This window comes from Corvus hawaiiensis, chromosome 10 (assembly GCF_020740725.1).
Source record: "Corvus hawaiiensis isolate bCorHaw1 chromosome 10, bCorHaw1.pri.cur, whole genome shotgun sequence".
Taxonomy (NCBI): domain Eukaryota; kingdom Metazoa; phylum Chordata; class Aves; order Passeriformes; family Corvidae; genus Corvus; species Corvus hawaiiensis.
In genome coordinates, this window is record NC_063222.1 from 3,546,955 (window position 1) to 3,567,237 (window position 20,283).

General features: G+C 50.0%; 1 protein-coding gene across 2 annotated transcripts in view; it reads right to left on the minus strand.

Annotated features, from left to right (window-relative positions):
- Positions 1 to 3,374: 3,374 nt before the first annotated feature.
- Positions 3,375 to 20,283, minus strand: part of KY (kyphoscoliosis peptidase) — a 32,782-nt gene continuing 15,873 nt past the window's right edge. For both annotated transcript variants that reach the window (XM_048315081.1, XM_048315082.1), the window contains 10 exons: positions 18,309 to 18,371; positions 16,645 to 16,719; positions 16,507 to 16,539; positions 15,900 to 15,950; positions 14,122 to 14,204; positions 13,655 to 13,763; positions 10,927 to 11,044; positions 6,496 to 6,684; positions 5,740 to 5,930; positions 3,375 to 4,923 (listed from right to left, as the gene is read on the minus strand). In XM_048315081.1, the coding sequence (XP_048171038.1) occupies positions 4,019 to 4,923; positions 5,740 to 5,930; positions 6,496 to 6,684; positions 10,927 to 11,044; positions 13,655 to 13,763; positions 14,122 to 14,204; positions 15,900 to 15,950; positions 16,507 to 16,539; positions 16,645 to 16,719; positions 18,309 to 18,371 (1,817 nt within the window). In that variant the 3' untranslated portion in view covers positions 3,375 to 4,018. The remainder of the gene's footprint in view (positions 4,924 to 5,739; positions 5,931 to 6,495; positions 6,685 to 10,926; positions 11,045 to 13,654; positions 13,764 to 14,121; positions 14,205 to 15,899; positions 15,951 to 16,506; positions 16,540 to 16,644; positions 16,720 to 18,308; positions 18,372 to 20,283) is intronic.

The following is a 20,283-nucleotide window of genomic DNA, read 5'->3' on the forward strand; positions in this document are numbered from 1 at the left end:
AATAGGAAATGACACTGGATGGGAGGAGAACCCACAAGCAGGTGAGGTTCATCCACACGTCGTTGCAGCTGCCACGTGAGCTGGTGCCAGCCTGGTTTGAATTTGGGCAGTCTGGTGGAACTGCTGCATCAAAATACATCTGTGACCTCTTTTGGGGAAAATATTCAGTCTCTCCTTGAGGGAAGTGTGTTGTTAGTGAGCGAACAAGACTTGTTTCTATGGACTTGTTTTCTTTTGGGGTCTCCGCAGTGCTCCTGTGGCTGAGTCTTCACAGCCTCTGTACAGGCAAACCTTGGGATGAGGGCATTCCATGTCCATAAGTTTCCTGTTCCTTTCCATCAGCTTCCCCTTATGTTAGAGCAGGTTAATGCTGTCAAGGAACAGGGATTCAAAAGCACCTGGTGCACCAGAGCCCAGCCATTGTGTCAGGCAGGCGAGTTCAGGAAGGGGATGCCTGGCTGCAGACTGGGGCTGCGCTTGGGCAAGCACCTCTGCATCCCAGGGTTTAGAAATGTTCCAATCCAAAAGTCCTTGTATTTTGGCTTTCTCGTGGAGTTCTTTGCACGAGGATGAAACCTTCAAATCCATTCTGGATTCTCATTGTGCAGCCTTTGGAATGAGGCGCTGAACTGCCCCCATCTGGGGCTGGGCTGTGGTCGTGTTCCGCACAAAGTCAGCAGTGGCCTCGGATCCTCTGCAGAGCTGTCCATGGGGAAGTGTTTTTGGAGCATCCGCCCTGTATGTCCAGATCTCGGGTAAGGACTTGTTGGTCGTGGGGCATTTTGATAAAATCTGAACAGCAGAATACACCCAACTGTTTCCTCTTTGCAGATGAACCTGCAGATGCACCGAGTGTGACATGCCAGAACCCTTAGGGATCCCTCACAGCCTTCAGTGAGGCCACCAATTTAATTTTTGAAATGATACCTTGAAAACAGTAGTATATTTCCTGAAGATTTGTTAAGTTAGTTACTGAGTGTTGCATCATGCAGTTGGTGTTTTCAGAAGTTCAGGAGACATTTTGCCTTGTTTCTGATGTTCTCTTCCATATCCCTTCAGAGATATTTGGCAGTTCATGTTGGCAGAAGGGAAGAGCAAGCTTGAAGATGATCCATTTGTTTAATTAGCAGCCGTAATCCTACAGTTTTATCAATTTCTAATACCTGTAATAAGCTGCTTCATTCAGGGAGTAGCCAAAAAATTGGAACTAATGTGATCCAAAGTAACATCTGCAGCGGGGGAACTGCTGAGTTACTTCCCTGTGTTGGTGTGTGTGTGCTCTGTCTTTCCCAGCTTCTCTCTTTGCAGATAACTGAAAAGTCTGTTCCAGAGCTGTTCTCCTGGTGTTGGAGCCTTGGCTGTGCTGAAGAATGTGCATTTTTTATGAGGGGGAGGAGAAGGAGCTGTGTTTATCCTGGAGGGAGATGTCACAGCAAGTGCAGACTTCTGAGATGCTTTTATCTGGGGCTGCAGGGTTTCTCAGGCATTCTCTGCCTTTGCAGTGTCAAACCTCCCTTGGACTAATCACCTGGCCCTGGAAGCTTTATAATTAATGAAGCTGGAGAGGGGGTTTGTGTCTTTGAACTTATGCCTTCGATAGCACTAGAGAATTTCTTGCACATTTGCAGGGCAGAGACAATGGTTGTTTTCTGTTTGAGACAGAAGTGTGGAACTTTATTTGCATCACTTCCTGTTGTCCATCTGCAGAGGGGGAGCTGTGCAGGCTCCATCTGTCTTTAGTATGTTACAGATGTTCTGCTGTGGGTGTGACAGTGCTTGGGGTCACTTTGAGGGGTTAAAGACTCTGGGACTCTGTAGATGTGTGGAATTGCAGCTGCCTGGGTTTTGCAGAGTTGGGTTGCAGGAACGGGGAATACTCCCTGAGGTCGTGCTGGGTAGGGGGCAATAGTACATAAACTGTCCTCTCTACTCTCTTGGGGTAAGTTTTTGTTCCCCCTGCCATCTTGAGACAGAAATAGAGCACGTGGGCTTAGAGAGAGGGCTTGTGGAAGTGAGTCATTGAGACAAGGAGCAGGGACCGCGTTCATAGCGGTGTCACCTGCGGAGAGGCTTTCCCAACGTGTCTGTTTGTGTACGTGTGAGTGAGCATCAAATATGTGGTGCCATGAAGGGCCTCTGTACTTCGGTATCCTTGACCCTGTTCAGTGGAAGGAGTTGTTTTCTTTAGTCACTAAGCTCTCTGGGATGCTTCCTTATCCTGCCATTGTAAGAAGTGACGTATTTGACTGGATCAGCTTGACCTGTGAAATGAAAGCTACTGCAGTGTGTCCTCCTTGATCTGAAAAGTGGGATCTGAGAAAAAAGAACCCTTCTGCCAGGCACCAAAATAAACCAGGGCTGTCTGTGCTGACAGACAATACTTGCTTTAGCCTTCAAGGTCCTTAGGCAAACAAAAGATCCCCGAGTCTGCCTTGCATCTGTGCTGCTCAGTCTGTGCTGATGCCCAGGGAGTGGGTGCCTGCTGGGCTCCACGGCTTGTTAGTGTTCCTGCAGGGAGGAGCTGCTGCCACCAGATTTTGAGGGCAAAGACACTGAGCTGTTTGGGGGAGGACTTAAAACCTACTTTTATGTCGCATATGGAGCATCTTGTCTCCAAGTACAAAAAGACTCTGAAGCTTTGCTGTGCTCCCAGCTTACCCTGGAGTAAGCCCTGTTAGCTTACATGTTGTGTTTATGCTGGCAGCTCCTGTCTGCAGCAGCCTGCATCATCACAGAGAGTGCTGATCCTTGAATCTGGCTGCAGGTACTCAACCCGCTTAAGTGGGAACTTAACCCTGGGTGCTGGGGTGGAAGGAGTAATGTAGGAGTGAGCCTGCTGCAGGTGGGCAGCCCTGTGAGTGATTCCTGCCACCCAGTCACTGAGGAGGGAATGTAGGAATAACCCAGCTCTTTTGTGTGGAGAATACAGCAGCTTTGGGAAGAGAATTCATATTGGTTGGTCAATGAAACAGAGTGCAAAAACATAACAGGTTTATTTTCAATCCAAGCTCAAACAGAATACCTCTTGGGTCATGCTAACGCTCACAGGCATCTGAATCAGTTATGAAAATGTTGCTCCATCTCAGGATGTGCATTTGTGATGGGGTTCAGTAGAAGCCCCCCTTTGCCTTGTGAGTGGAGGCGTTTTCCAAGAGAACAGCACCAAATGATTTGTTACAAGATAATAATGTCACTCAGCCTGCTGTCCCACAAAACCCAGTCAGTTCATAGCTGCAGTATTGCATAGACAGGTTGGAGTAAGGAGTGATTTCTGAGAACTTTATTCTCATTTTTATGGTCATTTTGGTTATTTGGAAACACCCATATGCTTCAGATATAATTACAGCAGAAAAAGTGTCTACAATACTCTAATATAAAAAGGTAAAAATGATTTTGTTTATTGTATTTAAGAGTCAGTGTAAAAAGTATTTTTCCAGTATTATTGAAATCTGTAAGACAGTGAAGTGCACAAGGAAACTTCATGTTGTATGCTCTTCCTAACTCCTCTTTCTCCTCAGATGTATTTTGCAACTTGACTAAAGTTATACTATACAGAAACTTGGTTTAAATATCCTGAAGTTCCTCGTGTCCAATGTTGCTGCTCAAAACCAGGGTGCACTTTCTTCATCCTGCCCCATAACTAGGTGAATTCTTGGAGTAGCCCTCGTAAGACTTTTCTTATGGTCCATAACTTGGAAACCAGCAATCCCTGCTGGCACAGAATTCCCTGCAGACAGTCAGTTGTTTTCTTGTAAGTATTTGCCTGGACAATGTTACTGAAATACAGGCAAGGGTTTTATCTCATGTCTTCCACTGCTGCTCCTTTTCTTAACAGGATTTTCTGCTTCCTTGACCATCTTTGAGCGCACGGTCTTGCAAAAGCCTGCAAGTGTTATCCTGCATTTGTTGAAAGAACAGATTTGGTTGAGAGAATGAGCAATCTCCAAAAGGTGCTTTGGTTTGGGGCACGCTGGGGAGGTTGGTTCATGCAGGTGAGTGAAAGAACAAGGAGTGGGTGTTACTGGGTCTCAACTTCGTATCTGAGGACGCTCGAGTAGAAGCTGTGGTTGGCGTTCTCGTGCACCATCACAAACACCTCTCTGCACCCTGAGGTGTTGAAGGTTCCCTCCCAGCAGTCCCTGTTCTGGGTGAGAGGGTGGATGTCCTCAGACCGGACCAGCACCTTGGCGACGCCGTGCATTTTGAGTTTGAACTGGACGTTGCAGTTGGCCGGCAGCAGGCCCGAGAGCGGCTCCAGGATCTCGTAGTCTTGCAGCCACTTGCCGTAGCTCTCGGGGAAGGCTGGCCACTTCACCTCTGTGTTCAGGCACCTGATGAGGTAGTTGAAGACGTAGTCGTAATTACCAGGGTCCGACTTCTTCTTGGAGTAGATCTTGAGAACGAAGCTCCCTGCGTGCGGGAGGTGGACCTTCAGCTCGATCTGGTTCCCGCGGTGGGTCTGCAGCACGTGCCGCCTGCCCATGTCCTCGTCGCTGCTGCCGTCGGTGTGCAGCGAGGTCAGGACGCTGATGTCCTTGCTCAGGGTGAAGGTGAGGGAGCAGCGCCCGTCGTTGGTGTGCAGGACGGGCTCGCGGTGTGACGGCTGCAGGAAGCCCTGGCGCTCCGAGAACCAGCTGGGCCCGACGGGCTGGTGCAGCTCCTTGGGGAAGCACATGGCCTTGTCCACGGACTCGCACTCCACCACGTACTCCACCACGCACTTGTAGACGTCATCTGAAGCCTCGGCCTTGGAGGACTTGGCAAAGATCTCCAGCTTGTGACTCCCTGTGTTCTGTGGGTAGACATCCAGCTTCATTCCGTGTTTTTTCAAAGTCATCAAACCGTGTTTGTCTGTTCCCTTCAGCTTAAACATGAATAACATGCTGGAACGGCAGTCCACGGATACAGAGGCTTTTCCTTTCACTAGGAAATACAAAAGAGAAGAGGCTGCATAGGAGTATCAGTACAGTTTTTGCATGTACCCCCTGTTCTGGGAAGGCTAATCTGGCCCAGTAAATTGCTGTTTCTCTAGCAGTAAAACCAAGAGCTGCAACTGGCAGGTCGTAGCTTGTCAGCTGTTTGCATAGACCAGTGTCCGTCAGAAAGAATGAGAGTGGCCTTTGTTTGGGAGATGTGCATTTATCCTCTTCTGATACACCCTGACATGGAGCTGTGGTCTGATAGAATGTGAAAGCCTGTGTGAAACATAACTGAAAGTATGGGGCAACCTGGTCTAGTAGATGGTCTAGCCCATGGCAGGGAGTTGCAATGAGATGGGCTTTAAGGTCCCTTCCAACCCAAACCATTATGGACTTCTGTAATTCTGTGATCGTCAAGGGCTGAATTAGAGGTGATTAGACCCAATTGCCAGCCCAGGAGCTTCAAAGTGCAGGAACTCTCCAGTATGTGGATATGAGATTAATCTACCTCCCTGTGAGCCTGTTCCCAAACAGCTTGAAGTCTTCATTAAGTCCTAAAATGTTGATGTCCTTAAGTTTTAACTCTGTTCTTAGCATTCACAGATCAGCCATCCAGTTAAATTCCTGCAGCTCTTGGAAAATCCAAGGAAAGGGGGTCTTAAACGTGGGCCTTGTCATTCAGTCATGGCACCTGAGTGGCTTTATGTTAAAGGAGCTGCTGCACTCACTCAGGTTGCTCAGTATTGCCCAGAGAGGTGCCCAGTGGTGTGTGCGGGATGTGGGATGCAGGAGGGAAGATGCTCCGTGGCCTCTCCGTTACCTGTGTGGATGATGGGAGTCTCGGGGTGTGTGGCCAGCAGCCCCAGCGTGTAGAAGTTGCTGTTGTGCAGCATGTTGTTCTCAAACTCCTTCAGCGTCAGCGTGGGCTTAAGAAGCTGCCAGTTACTGTTATCTGGGAAGTGATTGTTAATGAACAGGGCCGGGTGAGTCAGAAAGTAAAACTCATTGTACCTGGGAGAAGGGAGAAATTAGGGAAAATGAGTAATTACAAATAGTGAATTCTTCCCCCGCACAGTGGTGGTGGTTTCAGCAGGAGGATGTTGGAGTGGTTTGAGCTGCTGATAAACTGAGATCCGTGGGTTTGAAATTCCCCAGGCAGAGAAGAAACCTGAGCTCTGGTCTTCTGTTTCCAGGGCAAATGCTGAGCTTTGGGATAAACCCTGGGTATTTGCACTATTCCCTTGCACACCCACAGGCTCCTGGAAAAAGAGGGAGGCACTGGGTGTTGACTCCAATCGATTCACAAAAGCTGTGAATCGAGTGCCACGGACTGTTGCCTAAACTGAAGCTGTGATAAGCAAACCCAGTTGGCTTTTGGCAGTTTGTGACTTGCTGCTCAGGGCTGCTGCCTCTCTACAGGCCGTGCCCCGTGCCTTGTGCAGGCAGCCTGGGTACCTCGCTCATGGCTTTGGGTCTTGCTGTGGTACCAAATGCACCTGTTTGGTTTGCCAATCCCATCAGCTTTCCTTCTGCCTTTGTGGAGGGTTTATGTACTAAGAGAGAGGGGGTTCTTTACCTGTAGGTGAACTTGGTGAAGGAATCATCCACAGAACCACTCCCCCAGGTGCTGTCCAGTAAATGCCACCTTCCCTCAAGGTAGACGGCGTTCCAGGCATGGTCAGAGTCCCCTGTAAAGGTCTGCCCTGTCTTGTACCCGTGTCCCTTGGCATGTCCCGAGAGCTTTTTGCACTGAATCCCTGCAAGACTGGAAGGAAACGATAAGCTGCAGCAGGAGAGTCCTGTTTTAAACCTGTCAGGTACTTCTGGGGAAGGAGAAAAGGTGATGCTGCCTGAGGTGTTGGGTGGGGCTGTTTGTTTTTGTAGCCTTTGCCCAGAGACTCAGAGAGCCCTGCTGGAGGAAGGGCCTTTTCTCTCCCAGTTTTTGTGTATTCCCAGTCTTTTTGCCTGATGCGCCATCAATTCAGCACTGTTAGAGGATGACAAAGATAAAGTGTGCTTAATTGCTCTCTGTCTTGTTACTCAGTGGAATCCCTTTGGTGCTGTCCACAATTAGCCCATGTAATTATAAATTAAAAGCACAGGCTGTTCTCTCCCCGTGACTGTGGGCCTGGTGTTTGACACCAGCTAAGGTATCTCAGACCTCATGGGATTGTGGATGCTGATTTAGTTTCCTGAAAGAATGAGCTTGTGCTTGCCCAGGGTAGAAATGATTAAATAGTCTCTTTCTAAAAACATGATGAATACCTGTGTGGATGTGTAAATAAGATTTAAATAAGCACGGTGTTAATAAGCTCTCTGCTGATGGATTCTAACATTGGCATATTATTTCACCATTAATCTAAAATTGCTTCACTTGGAGCGTTGTCTTTTGTGTAGGACAGCACTGACATTTTTCTTCTTCATTGAGAAGTGTGTTAAATGGAACAACTACCTTAAGTAATAAAATGTGCAGGCTTCTAGAGAGAGATTGTCTGCATCATGTGGGTTTAGCTCAGGAGAAAAGTGATATTTATGGGGAAGATAATTAGCATGGTTGTTAAGAAGTGGAGGCCTGATAACAGATACTGGCTGGCAATCGGCAGTGCAGTGGAGCTTGTAGGGAGGGCTGCTTTATCCAGGGAGAGGATGCTGGTTTCCAAGGGAGGTGGGCACTTGAGCAAAGGAGAAGATGGAGCAGTGATAGTGGGCACTGCCTGTTCCACGAGTATCCAGAACAAACAGGCCAGGCTGGAAGGAATGCCACGGAGAAACCTGGTGCTGCAGGTGGTCTGGAAAGCCCTTGCCAGCCCACAGGCCCCTGTGAGTCAAATTCTATCGTGGAGCTGGGCAGTAAATCTGGAACAACTCCACTGACAAGACTGGTGAGAGCCTGGATTTGCATGATGTAACTGAGACTAGGAGCTGGCCTGGGAGCTTTAGGGAAGATTTGATCCTAGGAGTTTCAAGGAGCTAAGTACCAAATTCCCACTAATTTCATGGGGATTGGCATCTAATCCTTCTAGGCTTCTCTAGACATTCTTGTTAGCTGGGATATTCAGAGGGAACATTAAGGGACAAGTTCTGCTCTCACGGTGCTCTCAATTACAGTGAATGTTGGCAAAGCAGCAAGAGTTTGTGCTTGGATGTGTTCAAAGTTCCCAAAATAAAGACCAGAGCATTTAAACTGGTCTCTCTAGTAATGGACAGACAAAAATCCAAGCTAAAACATCCTGTAAAGGAGCAACTCTGTACTGCTGAAAAGGGTGCTCATGTCTCTCTTCTTGTGTCAATGACTTTATGTAGATAAATTAAGCAGGCAGAGAGAAGATTGGGAAGATCTCCAGAACTGGTTGAGGTGGCAGTGTGAGGTTGAAGATGACCTAGATATAAAATGGACCGGAAGAACTGAATTAAGAAACAGTTGGCAACATTTGCTTGGTGCAGCAAGGAGATTAAACACGAAGTTGCTTTTCTGCCTCAAAACCAGTTGGAAATAGTCTGGCTCTTACTACAGGTGTCACTGGAATTCAATGTCATCTTCTTCCCTTTGATTTTAGGTTGACTTTGATCATTTCATCTAAAAAAGGAGCAAATCTGGCTTCTCCAGAAGGAAACAGAATGGTTTATGCTTGTGGTAGGTAGGTGTACGCCTCTGTGCCTGAAAAGAGGAAAGCTGCTGCCTGCAGGAAACGGGAGAAGCAAGAGGATGTGAAATCTGGAATACTTACAGATGGGTTATGAAGAAGGCACAGCTAGCTGAGTGGTCAGATCCCCTTTGGGCAGTGAGGCCAGCTTTGCTCCCAAAGCTGCTGAAACCTCTCCTGGGAAAACAATTGTTGTGCCTTCATCACTAACCCTGGTGAGCGAGTGTCTCCCTAATTCCAGGCTGTGAGGTTTGCCCTAAATTGGATTCATGGATTTGCACTGCTTCCCTCAGCCATGCTGCCTCCTCGAGTCTGCTTGCCAGCTGGGAAGCCAGTACTTGATAAGTGCTGCTGAAATATTGGTCAGGAGCCTGTGTTTGCATTCATTGCTATCACACCTGATGTTTGGAAAGTGATGCCTTATGGCCAGCTTCCCACTGTCCCCACCTCTCCTCTCTGACAGGAATCTCAGCTAATGGGAAGAAGTCTGGCTGCCAAAGCTGTGGTCAGAGGTGACACTGTTGTGTCTGCAGCAGGAATTGTTCCCTCTGGCACTGGGACAAGTAGGACTCAATCAATGTCAGCCGTTGCCTTCGGGAGGACCTTTGGGGGGGACTCCTGGTGACTGGCAAATTGGGTTGTTTGTTCAAGTTCCCTCATAGGAGCTAGGGAAAAAAAGGCATGTTAAAACACCTTTCCCCCCCCAAAAACCTGGCTCTGAGAAGCCTTTCAGTAAGATGAGTGCTCTTTGCCTCCTGCCTTTCTGCTTAGACTCAGCGTAAGAGCAGAACAGAGCACAGGAAGAAGGGATGAGGAGATCTCTGTGCAAGAAAGAGGTGTTGTCTTCAAGTACAGTTTTTCAGGACAGGAGCTAAACATTTTGCTAATATTTGACAATATAATAGTCTGGATGACTGGGAGGTTTCCTGAATCACATGGTGACTAATCAGCCTGGAACTGAGGAATTGCGGGTAAATCAACAGAGCCTTTAAATAGTCAGAGATATCCTTGGAAAGATTAATGCTTTTAATGAACTAAGCATATGCTTTTTAATGAATAGATGCAAATTCCCCCCTTCTAACTGCGAATAACTGTTCCATAGGATGCAGCTATAAATGCATACTTCACCATCCTGTTTCTTTACTCTTTAGAAAACAAGATCCAATATCATAGAATGGTTTGGGTTGGAATGGACCAAACTATATAGTGAGATATGTTGTTGGCTGCAAGCATTTACCACTTCAGCATCTGGCACAGTATGCTGGGGGTTTTTTTTTCTCTCCTTTTCCCTGTAGATTTTGTCTGTTCTATGGTGAAAACCTTCTCAAATCCTTTTGGAAAGCCAATTATTACTTGCACATGCTATTAATAACTGGTCTGTGATTTTTCCAAGGGAATGGAAACTGCTCCCTGGGGGGGCCACCTTGCAAGCCCACCCTGTTAGGATGACTTCCTAAAGTCCCTTCCAATCTCCCGTCCCTGAGTTGTCAGGTCCAGTTTTCTCCTTTTGGGCAACCCTTCTGCCTAAGACTGATCCCCAAACTCTCCAAGCACCTTCATTGCTTTCCTCGCTGTGGGTTTTGGGGGTTGCCTTGTGCAACAGCCATCTCCTTTCCTTACTGGGTTGGAGAAACATGAGGGAGAAGGGATTGGGGCTGCCCCCTGTGCTCCCTACCAAGGAAGGGGCTGCCTCTTCTTAGAAATGGCTTTGTGACTGTAAAGCCCTGCTCTGTGGAGGAGTTTAGGTGACTAATCCCCAGTGAAGTCCACAAGATTTTGTTGGCAGAAGAAAGGATTAGAGTCATTAAATGGCAACGTGGCTACGAAATGGGAATTGCAGTATTGGCCTCAACAGTGCTGCACCCTGAGCTTGGCCACAGAAAAGAGTGTGGTAAGTGCAAGGCAGTGTCCCTCTGGGGTGCTCCTGGAGGGGACAGGGCATCTCCAGAGGGTTTGGGGGAAAGTTCCTCCTGGGACTCTGCCTACTTCTTTTAAGGGAGCGTGTTGGAGACAGCACTCCTTGTTCAAGTCTTGCGATGCTTTTAACCTTCACATCCAGATACTCCAAGGAAAATTCTACTTCTTCTAATCAAATTAGCTCCATGTTTTCATCTGCCATTATGTTAATGCAATGCGAAGCTCAGCAGATGGCACCAAGTAAATTATGCTGAGGAGGGGGGTGGAGGAGGGAGCAAAATTGACCTTTCTAGGACTTGCTGTTTTTCCACAGCATGGTTTGAAAGCTAAAGTTCCACGTCCTGCTTGAAGTCACATCAGTCAATGCAAAGGCAGACAGGATAGGCATGGAGATGACAAGGAATGTTAACTCTCCCCGACACTGAATGTTTCTGGACTTAATTTACCTGCACATGTGTTCAAAGAGCTCAGCGTAGCCCTCACAAATGCTCTTGCCCATCTGAAGCACATCTCTGGGCTTGCTCGACAGCTGGCTTTTGTTGTGATAGCCCACGACGTCGTATTCTGGGGGGAGGAGCACAGACAAAAGTTCATCCGAAAGCCTGAGGCAATGGGCTCGATGGGCAGCAGGAGCAGATCGCTTTTCATCTCCCTGGCGGAGCGGAACGAGCCGTGGCTGTGCCGGGGAGCTGGCCTGGACACTGCTGAGGCAGAGGGACAGCTCTGCCCCTCATCACCCTTTGCTCTAAGCTTGGGCTGGGGTTCAGCAGTTGAATCCAAGTGAGAGGAAAACTTTGATTTTTTTTGGACAAAATGAGTGTCCTCAGGAGCTGTCCTCAAGTGGAGGATCTACAGTCTCAAGAGTTCCCAGTACAAACCAGAGCACGCTGCATCTGAGGGAGTCGGATTGGTGTTACCTCAAAAGAAACTGCTGAGATTTTTGCTCTCTTTGCAAGCAATTTATAGTAAAAATTCTTGAAAAGCAGCTTGATGGGAAACACCTGAAGTGGTTTGTTGCAATGAGTCCCGGAATTGTAGAATGGTTTGGGTTGGAAGGGGCCTTAAAGGTAATCTCATTCCAATCTCCTGCCAGAGGCAGGGACACCTTCCATTAGACCAGGTTGCTCCAAGCCCTGTCCAGTCTGGTCATATCAATACCTGGAAGCTCAGGAAATCTTGATTTGTTGGAACAAGTACACAACAGCAGCACAGCAGGTCTCCTTCAGACAGAGCTTGTGGAACTGGTCTGGGAAGGTTAACTCAATACCACCAACCTTGGCCCTGTCCACAACCTCTTTCTTCAAATACAGATCTATTTTTCTGACAAAGCTCTCAGGAATGCTGCATCAGCTGGTTCCCCCTCCCCTCAGTGCTGGGGCAGAGGAGGAAAAGCAGCAGCAGGCTGTGTGTGTGCTTTGATGAAATGCTGCCACTGCTTGACTTTCATCCGAGGGGCTCAGCCAGTGCCTCCTCGGCGTTGGCTCCAGGCACTGGGAAAGGCTGGCAGCTCCATCCTGGCTGTTCACTGACCACCAGCAAAGCTACAGGGCACTTTGGGGGGTGCTGGCTCCATGGGGCTTTCTATGTGTACCACAAATGACAGCTAAAAGAATTATTGCCTTTAGTGCTGATGCTGCGTGGGGATAGCAGCCCGTCACAGGCAGGAATTGAATGGGGTGGGAAAAGATGCCCAGAGAACAGTGTTCTCACTTAAAATCCATCTGAGGAAGGAGTTTATGTCATCAGTGCAATTCCAGGACAGATTCGTTGCATTTTTGCCAGCAGATTAAAATTCCCAACTCTGTTTCTTTTCCATGTGTGTAAATAGGGGTCAGTCTCACAGGAAGGAACGAGAGCCAGGGCCAAGGTGGTGTAACTCCATTGGAGGTGTGACCAGACAAGTCCATAGCACCCAAGAGCCAGAGCACAAAGCCAGGCTTCCCAACACCAGGGGCCTGCTTGTCACCTTCAGAGCCACCCACCCCCCCCAGAGCCCAGTTTTGAGGGGGTGGACAGGGAGCAAGTGATGATCCAGACTTCAGAAGCAACCTGGTCTAGTGGAAGGTGTCCCTGCCCGTGGCAGGGAGCTTGGAATGAGATGATCTTTAAGGTCCCTTCCCACTCAAACCATTCTAAGTTTGATCTCCATCCCTGGGCCGAGTCCCCACAGGCCGATACAGCCCCTCCAGCACAGTCTGATGCTGGTGCCTTTGCTCTGGGAGGGTCCCAGTGCCACACAGGTACCACCAGGAACCATCCAGCTGCCTTGCCCAGCTCCATGTCCCACACTGGCAGCTGTGTGACTGCAGTTCCTGTCTGTAGCTGCACCTTTCCAACCCTCCTGAGAGCTGCAACCACTCAGGTTCCCCTGCCCCTTCCTACTCAGTCCCAAGGCCAGAGTTACACAACAGCCTGGAGATGGCAAGAGGAGGAGGAGGCAGCACTTGTAGCCTTTCCTGTGTGGCACCTCAAAGGGGGGCTTCTTGCCACCCCAGCACCCCAATGGGGGGAAGCTGGATATGCAACATGATGGCATTTTGCATAACAGGAGCAGAAATGTTTCTTTCCCATTAAGTCTTGGGGGCAGAGGCAGAGCTGTCCTTTCCCTCACCTCCTACACTTCCTCATGGGGCACTGCTGCAGTGCAGGCGAAGTGATGGAGAGGAAAAGAGCAGGTTGGGCAGCACTGGCCTCATCTTGCATGCACTGGTATCAGCAGCTACAGGGTTAGCATGGCCAGGTCAGTCCCAAACTGCTTTAGTCTTGCCCTGAAATATGGAGAGTGCTGATTTCACTGCATGTCCTGAAGCCCAGGCTTTGACTCGCCCAGCACTGGTTATTCTCTTTCCACTGTTAACCCATTTCTGCCCACAATACCTGGGCCAGGCCTGGTTGGAGTCAGTCCATGCTCCTCAACATTCAGGGGATGTCTCTGTCCCTGACAGCTCTGCTGGGATCTCCTCACCAGAGCTTTTACACCATCATGTACACACAAACCTTGTGGGGCCTGGCAGTGTGAGGAGAGGGACTGGGAAACACTCTGGGCGCATTTCTGGATAAAAACCTCCAGAAAGCCTTCATTCCACTCCCCACATGGAACTAACTCACGAATACAGAGTAAGCTGCCATGGGTGACAGCGGCAGCCTTATCTTCAGCTGGAGACCTCAGCCTACCTATGTGGTGGCATATCCACATCCATATGGCTCGGACCTTTTCCAGGTCGGTGCGGGCTTGTTTCAGCAGGGCTTTGACCAGTTCCTCCACGCTGTTCTTGACGTTCACCTGTGTGTGGGGAGGAAGCACTGCAATGTCATGGTGAAGAAATCCCTGTGGTAGATCTCCTGTCCTCCCCATCTCTTGTTCTTCTGAAGCCAGTGAGACCCCACCTGCCAGAGGCTGCTCTGCCTCTGGCTCCCTTAGAAATAGAGCTGCAGTGCTGTAGGTCCATGTATTTTTGGTTAGAGTTCCCAGAGTGAGATCTCTTTGCTAATGTTTAAAGGGAAAAGGTTTTTCACTTATTTGGGAGATTCTGCCACTGCCCCATAGCTCAGCCTAAGCTGGTGTTGGTGCTGGGAGCCAGGTTCATGGAACATCCATGCAGAGGAGCTGGGAGGAGGACAGAGGCAAAAGCAAGACTTACTTTTAACACGTAGGCATCCAGCTTCTCAAATTGCTGCAGATCTACTGGCATGGATTTCAAAGAGGATTTGTCCCATGGATATGCTGGGAAGAAACGAGTTGTCATTGTTTTGGGAAGGGAGGAGATGTTTTTCCTGGCAGTATGGTGGAACAAGGGGACAGAGCTCCTGCCTGGCCCATGGAGACATCCATCAGCGGGTGCTCAGGGAGCAGAGGACACGAGGGCACCCGCAGAGGTCCCTGCCAGCTGCGTGGAAAGCAGGAGCCATCCTGTCTAGTCTGCTAGGATTTGTGCAATCCTGGAGTGCGAGCTGCCCCTGCAACTTTGGCACTCCATAACAGCATGGAAAATCCTGGGATATTGTGTGGAGGGACGGGAGAGCAATGCAGAAGTATCAGGGAAAATCTGTACTGTGCAAGCCTTAGAAAACACATGACTTCTTAAAAAAACCCCAGCACTAAAGAGCTGGGTTTCTCTAGGAGTTTTGCATGGTAAAGGACCACCATTCTGCAGGAATTCAGGCACATGAGGAATGGAACACTGGGAGCAGTCAGACTGAACCTGCTGTGCCTACCCTCTGCATCTTTGCAGCCTCTGAGCTCCTGGTTCTACTCGGTGTGAACAAAGGGTTAATAACTTGCCCTAATTAACCAGATAAGTGATTTTTTTTGAACAGTCTTGGAAGGAGCTGACACTGCTGCCTCCTGTCAGTGAGCCATGGGGGATGGATGGACATATCCCCTGGACCTGAGCCCTCCCTGCTCTGCTGGCTGGAGAGAGGAGAACTGAGAGCCATCTGCCTGTCCTGTGCTGTCAGAGCTGCTCAGGACTGAGAGATTCCTCTAGCTGTCTCTGCAGGATTGTTATTTCTCTGGGCTAAAAGGATTTAAAAGAGAACCTGAAGTGAAAACACTGTTGTGTGACTCCTGAGTGCTGGGAGAGGTGAACGGACGGTGCCGTGGAGCTGCTGTTTGCCTGGGTTGCCTTGGGCAGTGTAGGGGCACAGCTGGTCACTTCTGCCTTCACTCCTGACCCTCATTAGGCAAGTGGGACACCCCTCTGCCTGCTCTGCAGGTGCTGGGAGTCGCAGGAGAGGCTCCCAGAGCATCCTGTCCCGGCTGAGGAGCCAGCAGTGCCTCTGAAACTTGTATCCACCCTCTGCTCCTGCTCCACCTCCCCAAAATGGGCTCTGGCCCCAGCTCCAGCTCGCTCTGGGCGTGGCCAGAAGTTCTATTCCTGGCTTGCCAAGGTGTGTTGTTAATGTGAGCCCTGCTCTTGGAAACCTCTGCCCAGGGAAGGGGTCTGGGGTATCCCTCATCCCGCGTCCCAGTGCTGCCTGCCAAAATCAGCGTGTAGGCACACGGCACCTGTTTCTTAACAGGCTGGTTTGTTTGTCTGTGTTTTCCCTGAAAAGAGCTGTTACACTGACCTAAAGGGAGAGAAAGCAGATTTACACCTTCAAAGGTTCCCATTCTCTGCAGCTCTGAAAATGACTTTTTGCCTTTTTGGTAAGGGGATGGTCTTTTTTTTTTTTTTTTTTTTTAAACGTGGTTATCAGGTTTTGTCTTTGCCAGGTTCTTTCTGCAGGGGCTCTGTGCAGGAGTGGGATCCACAGTGCCTGGGACAGTCCTGTGCCTTGTGCCTGTTTGCCTTCCCTGGGGACAGAGCCTTGGGAAGGGCTTGGGCACGTGTGCCATTCCCAAAGCCGCTGCCCTCTGCCGTCCCGATGAGAGGGGCTCGGGAAGCTGAACGCTCCTCCTGTGCTAGTGGCGAGTTACCGTGCAGGTCCTTCGCTCCCGGTGGCCGCGGGGCCTCAGTCCTCTGGAAACCTGCAAAGCAAGGAAGAGAGAGGTGGGGAGGAGGTTGTTGCCCGCAGAAGAAAAGACGAAATAAATTTTTGTGGGGAGCAGGACGGGGTGGAAAAAGCTGGAACTGAGGCTTTTCTTTGCCCATTCCCTTCCGTTTGGACACGGATGTCAGCATCCTGCGGAGTGTGCTCCGCATCTGCGCCCTGCCATCCCGCAGAGCCCGCGTTCCCCAGCAGTCAGGCATCTCCTGTTCTAGCCCGAGGGTTGGGACATCAAACCCCAGCCCACCACGGCCAAACCTCCCCAGGCGTGGAAGAAGGGAGCTCTGAGCTCCAGAGCTGTTAGGTGATAACCCCAGTGGGAGCTCTGCCGCAGCTGAGGGATTGCTGAGGGACACTGGAGTGTCACCACCCGCCTTATCCCAGGGCCAGAGGAGGAGGAGACACCCACAGCCCAGGAGCAGAGGGGTTTTGCTCCTCAAGCCCCAGTCATGGGCAGTGTCAGCAGCATGTGCCCTTCAGCAGCCTCCCAGGGGAGGGAGAGCCCGGAGACACGCCGTGATAGAGCAGAGCCTCACCTTTGTTGTCGTGTCCTCTCAGCCTCTGGGAACCTGCAACAAGCCCGGCAGGGTTAGTGGGAGCCTGCCCGGGCTCCCCGGCTCAGGGGAAGGGAGGATGGGCTGAGCCCCTGCCGGGGTTTAAAGCTGGGGCTGTACCTTTTCCCAAGGAGAGTCTCTTGATGAGCTGGGGGCTGGTATCCTCGTGGTGAATCTCCACTGTCACCTGGGTTCCTGCAAGAAACAGCGATAAACTCCCTAAAAAGGGGAATCTAACCAGGATGTGGAGGAGGGGGCAGGAGTGCCTGCCGAGGCAGCTCTTAGCTTCAGACAAAGCAGCAGCTCCGGTGATAGCCAAGGTTTATCACCATATTAAAGAGCTCTTGATGGAGCTACAGCAGGCAGACAATCAATGCCTTTCATTGATTTTTCTTGGAATTAAACAGAGAAAGGCTTGAAGTGATGAAAATGGTTAGACTTGTGATACTAAAATGTCTGACAAAGGCCACTGCCTGTAAGAGGCATTGTCCTGGCAAGGCCAGCTGTGGTCCAGGCATGCCCTGATGCTCCAGAAAAACCTTCCCTGGAAACCTGGGCTCTGGTCTTTAAAGTTTCAGAGAGGGAAATACCAGAAAAAGAGTGAGGGAATCTCTGATAAAAGCTACCTGAACTTTTTGACAGAGACTGCATTTTTTTGGGCAGGTATTTCAGAAGCGTTTGCAGCTCCCGAGGTTCCCTGGAGGAGCTCCACATGCTCCTGGGCTTCTGTTTCGGATCAGGCAGAGGTTACTCGGGAGACCGAAGGTCAAGATGTTAATGCACCTCGGGGCTGCCTTCCAGTGATCCCTCCTACACATTCATCAAGAGCCTCATGGCATTTGGGGTTTTCCTTGAAAGGCAGCTCTTGGAACCAGCTAATTAGGTGGGAATCTGCATTTTCATCCAAGAATAAGTTTTTCTGCAGCATTTACCTTTAGAAAAGTGAAGTTTCTCCCGTGATTATGCAGAGAGATTCAATGTCCTTTAAGCCCCAAAACTAGAAAGCAAGAAAAACTGTAAAGCCTGTAATAACCTAAATCTTAGAGCTCGACTCCAGTTCTAGGATGGTTGCAGGTATCAGGGTGTCAGGACAGAGCTGGCTGCTGTGTTTTGTCAGTTAATTCAAAGGTAAAATCAAGTTGTTTCTCAAAGAGAAGACTTTATGCAAATGGTTTGGTTTCCTTAAAGTTTTATATTTTCAGGGATCCTTTCTTATTGCTCAAGATTATTTTCCTCTGCTTTTTTGTGGGTTTTCTCCCCAACTTTCACTTTCTAAGTTTTCCCCCATAAATTAAAATTCTTTGTTTTCAAGAAACAAACTTACTGGTGATGAATGCTTTCTGCTGATGAGTTTAAAAGGCATTTAACAAATGAGAAAAGTGATTCCACACAAACTTTTCAACGTGCTGTATCATTGCTTTAAAAACTGGTGGTATGAAATGGCTGCTGGTGCTTTGATGATTTTTTTATTTAACTATTCCTGATCAAGATATCCTTCATAAAGAATCATAGAATGGTTTGGGTTGGAAGGGACCTTAAAGATCCTCTTGTTCCAACTCCCTGCCCACTAGATCAGGTTGCTCCAAGCTCAGAGAAGCACTTGCTATTGCTCTCCTTGTGTTTTGTGGCCAGATAAGTCCTTGGCCAGCAAGTGCTTTGAGGGGCAGCTGTCCCAGGGTGGGATATTTTCTCTCTTTGGGGATGTTCTGAGGTTATTTCATTGGAGAAAAAGCTTGTTGGGAGCTCAGTGAAGCCCTGCTCTGTTTTTTGGGTCACCACTTAACCTTTGTCGGGGCTCGAAGTGATGGGTGGTGCCTGCTCACAGGGATCCGCGGGGCCGCGCCGGCCTGGGGGCACGAAGGGAAACATCTCAGTGCCTTGCAGAGAGCGAACCGTCAGCAAGGACGGGGTTAAATCAGCCGTGCTCAGCAGCGAGCTAAGGAACGGCTCAGGAAGCTCAACCTATTCTTCAGATGCAGAGATCTGGCCGGGGTGCCTGACCCCTCTGCAGAGGGACGCTCCAGCCCAGCCTGCTGCTGCTCGGGGCGGGCTGCCTGCACCTTTCTCTGCTAAGCCACGGGGGACTTAGAGTGCCAGGAAAGCAGTGGGAAGGTCTGAGTCCCTTCCCTGGGAGCTGCTCCGTAGCTCTGGGTCACCTCCTCAGATGTTCCTCCTCAGCTATTTCAGGGCAGAAGGCTGGGAATTGGCAGCGGAACGCTGAGAACTAGCAGGGGGTGTTCGGAGAGGTGGGGAGGAGAGAAGGGCAGTGCTGGCGGCTTGGAGGCAAAGTGGGAACTTCGGTGTGGTTGTCAGCAGCTCATCCTCAGCTCTCTCCCCTGGGGGACCCTGGCTGTCTTGGCCCTGGAGTCCTCGGGGCAGAGGGAGGTGTGGGCAGCACCCGACGTGCCCAGGGTGCTCACAGGTGGCAGCAGCGCAAATCCCTGCCCCGGGCAGGGAGCAAATGCCAGGGGACACCGAGCCCTCACTCCAGGCTCTGGTGGCTGTTGGCCAGGGTGATCTCTTGCTCTTTTTCAAAGCGTCCTGGGATCCCCATCCCACCTCCACCAGAAGCCAGGGAGGAACCTGGATCTCACAGCTGGTCCGAGTCCGTTGGTGCCGTGTGGCCACATGACGGGATCCTGTGGAGTGGGGCCACAGCCTCCTTTCCTCAGTGGGGCTGGGGATTATGTAAGTGTGAAAATATTGTGGCATCACCAGGGGTGTCAGAGGCCTCATCAGGACACTAACATGGCTGGTGAAAGGGGAATTCATTAACCCTTGTGGTGCCAGAGGAACCAAAGCTCTGCCTGCTCCTCCAGTGTCTGAATTCCCCCCTCCCAGGGGTTTAAATTGTGCGTAAGGTAGAGCTGCAAGGGAAGGATTCCCATGTGCGTGCTAAATACCCCTGCCATTAATTCAGGGTGGGAAATGATCAATACCAGCTTCTTACTCACTCGTGGAGGAGGCTGACTCTGCAGCTCTGGTTGCAGAACCTCTTGAGCATGACAGAGGGAGAGAATGCAGGATATTTATCTGCTTCCTGGAGTGGAGGCTTTTGTTGTCTGCTTTGTAAAAAAAGCCCCAAAGCAGTGCCTTGCATGAGATGTCATTTGCTCCCAGACTGTGAGCAGCCTCCAGCCACCACTGATTACAGAGGGACTTGGATCAGGGCTCCTGCCAGGCATCCTGCTGGGAGCAGCCATGGCTTTCGCACGCTGCTATTGCTTGACCTGTGGAAGCAAAGTTCCTCCCTGGTGTAACTAAAATCCACTGACAACCTGACAATTACCTGTGTCTTGCTCTACCTTTGCCCCTGCCTTTATCTGATAAGCCATGGTAGGCTTAGAGTGCCAGGAAAGCAGTGGGAAGGTCTGAGTCCCTTCCCTGGGAGCTGCTCCGTAGTTCTGGGGTCACCTCCTCAGATGTTCCTCCTCAGCTATTTTAGGGCAGAAGGCTGGGAATTGGCAGCGGAACATTGAGAACTAGCAGCCATATCACTCCTGGTCAGCAATCCCACCCACCTTCTGCTCAGTCTCTGAGGGGGGAGATGAAGAAAGGAGAGGTGGAGAGATGGTTGAAAAGGTTCTTTGCATCCCCCCAGACCCTACTTTAAGCTGTGTGAGTGCTGGGGAAGTCTCTGGAAGCTCTGGCTGCAACCTGAGCAATTGGGGGCACTGAATTTCCCCTGCCATCAGCTGGCTGTGAAATGTAAGAGCTCCGTGCGCCTGTAATCCGATCGAGCAGGAGAATCCCTGCAGA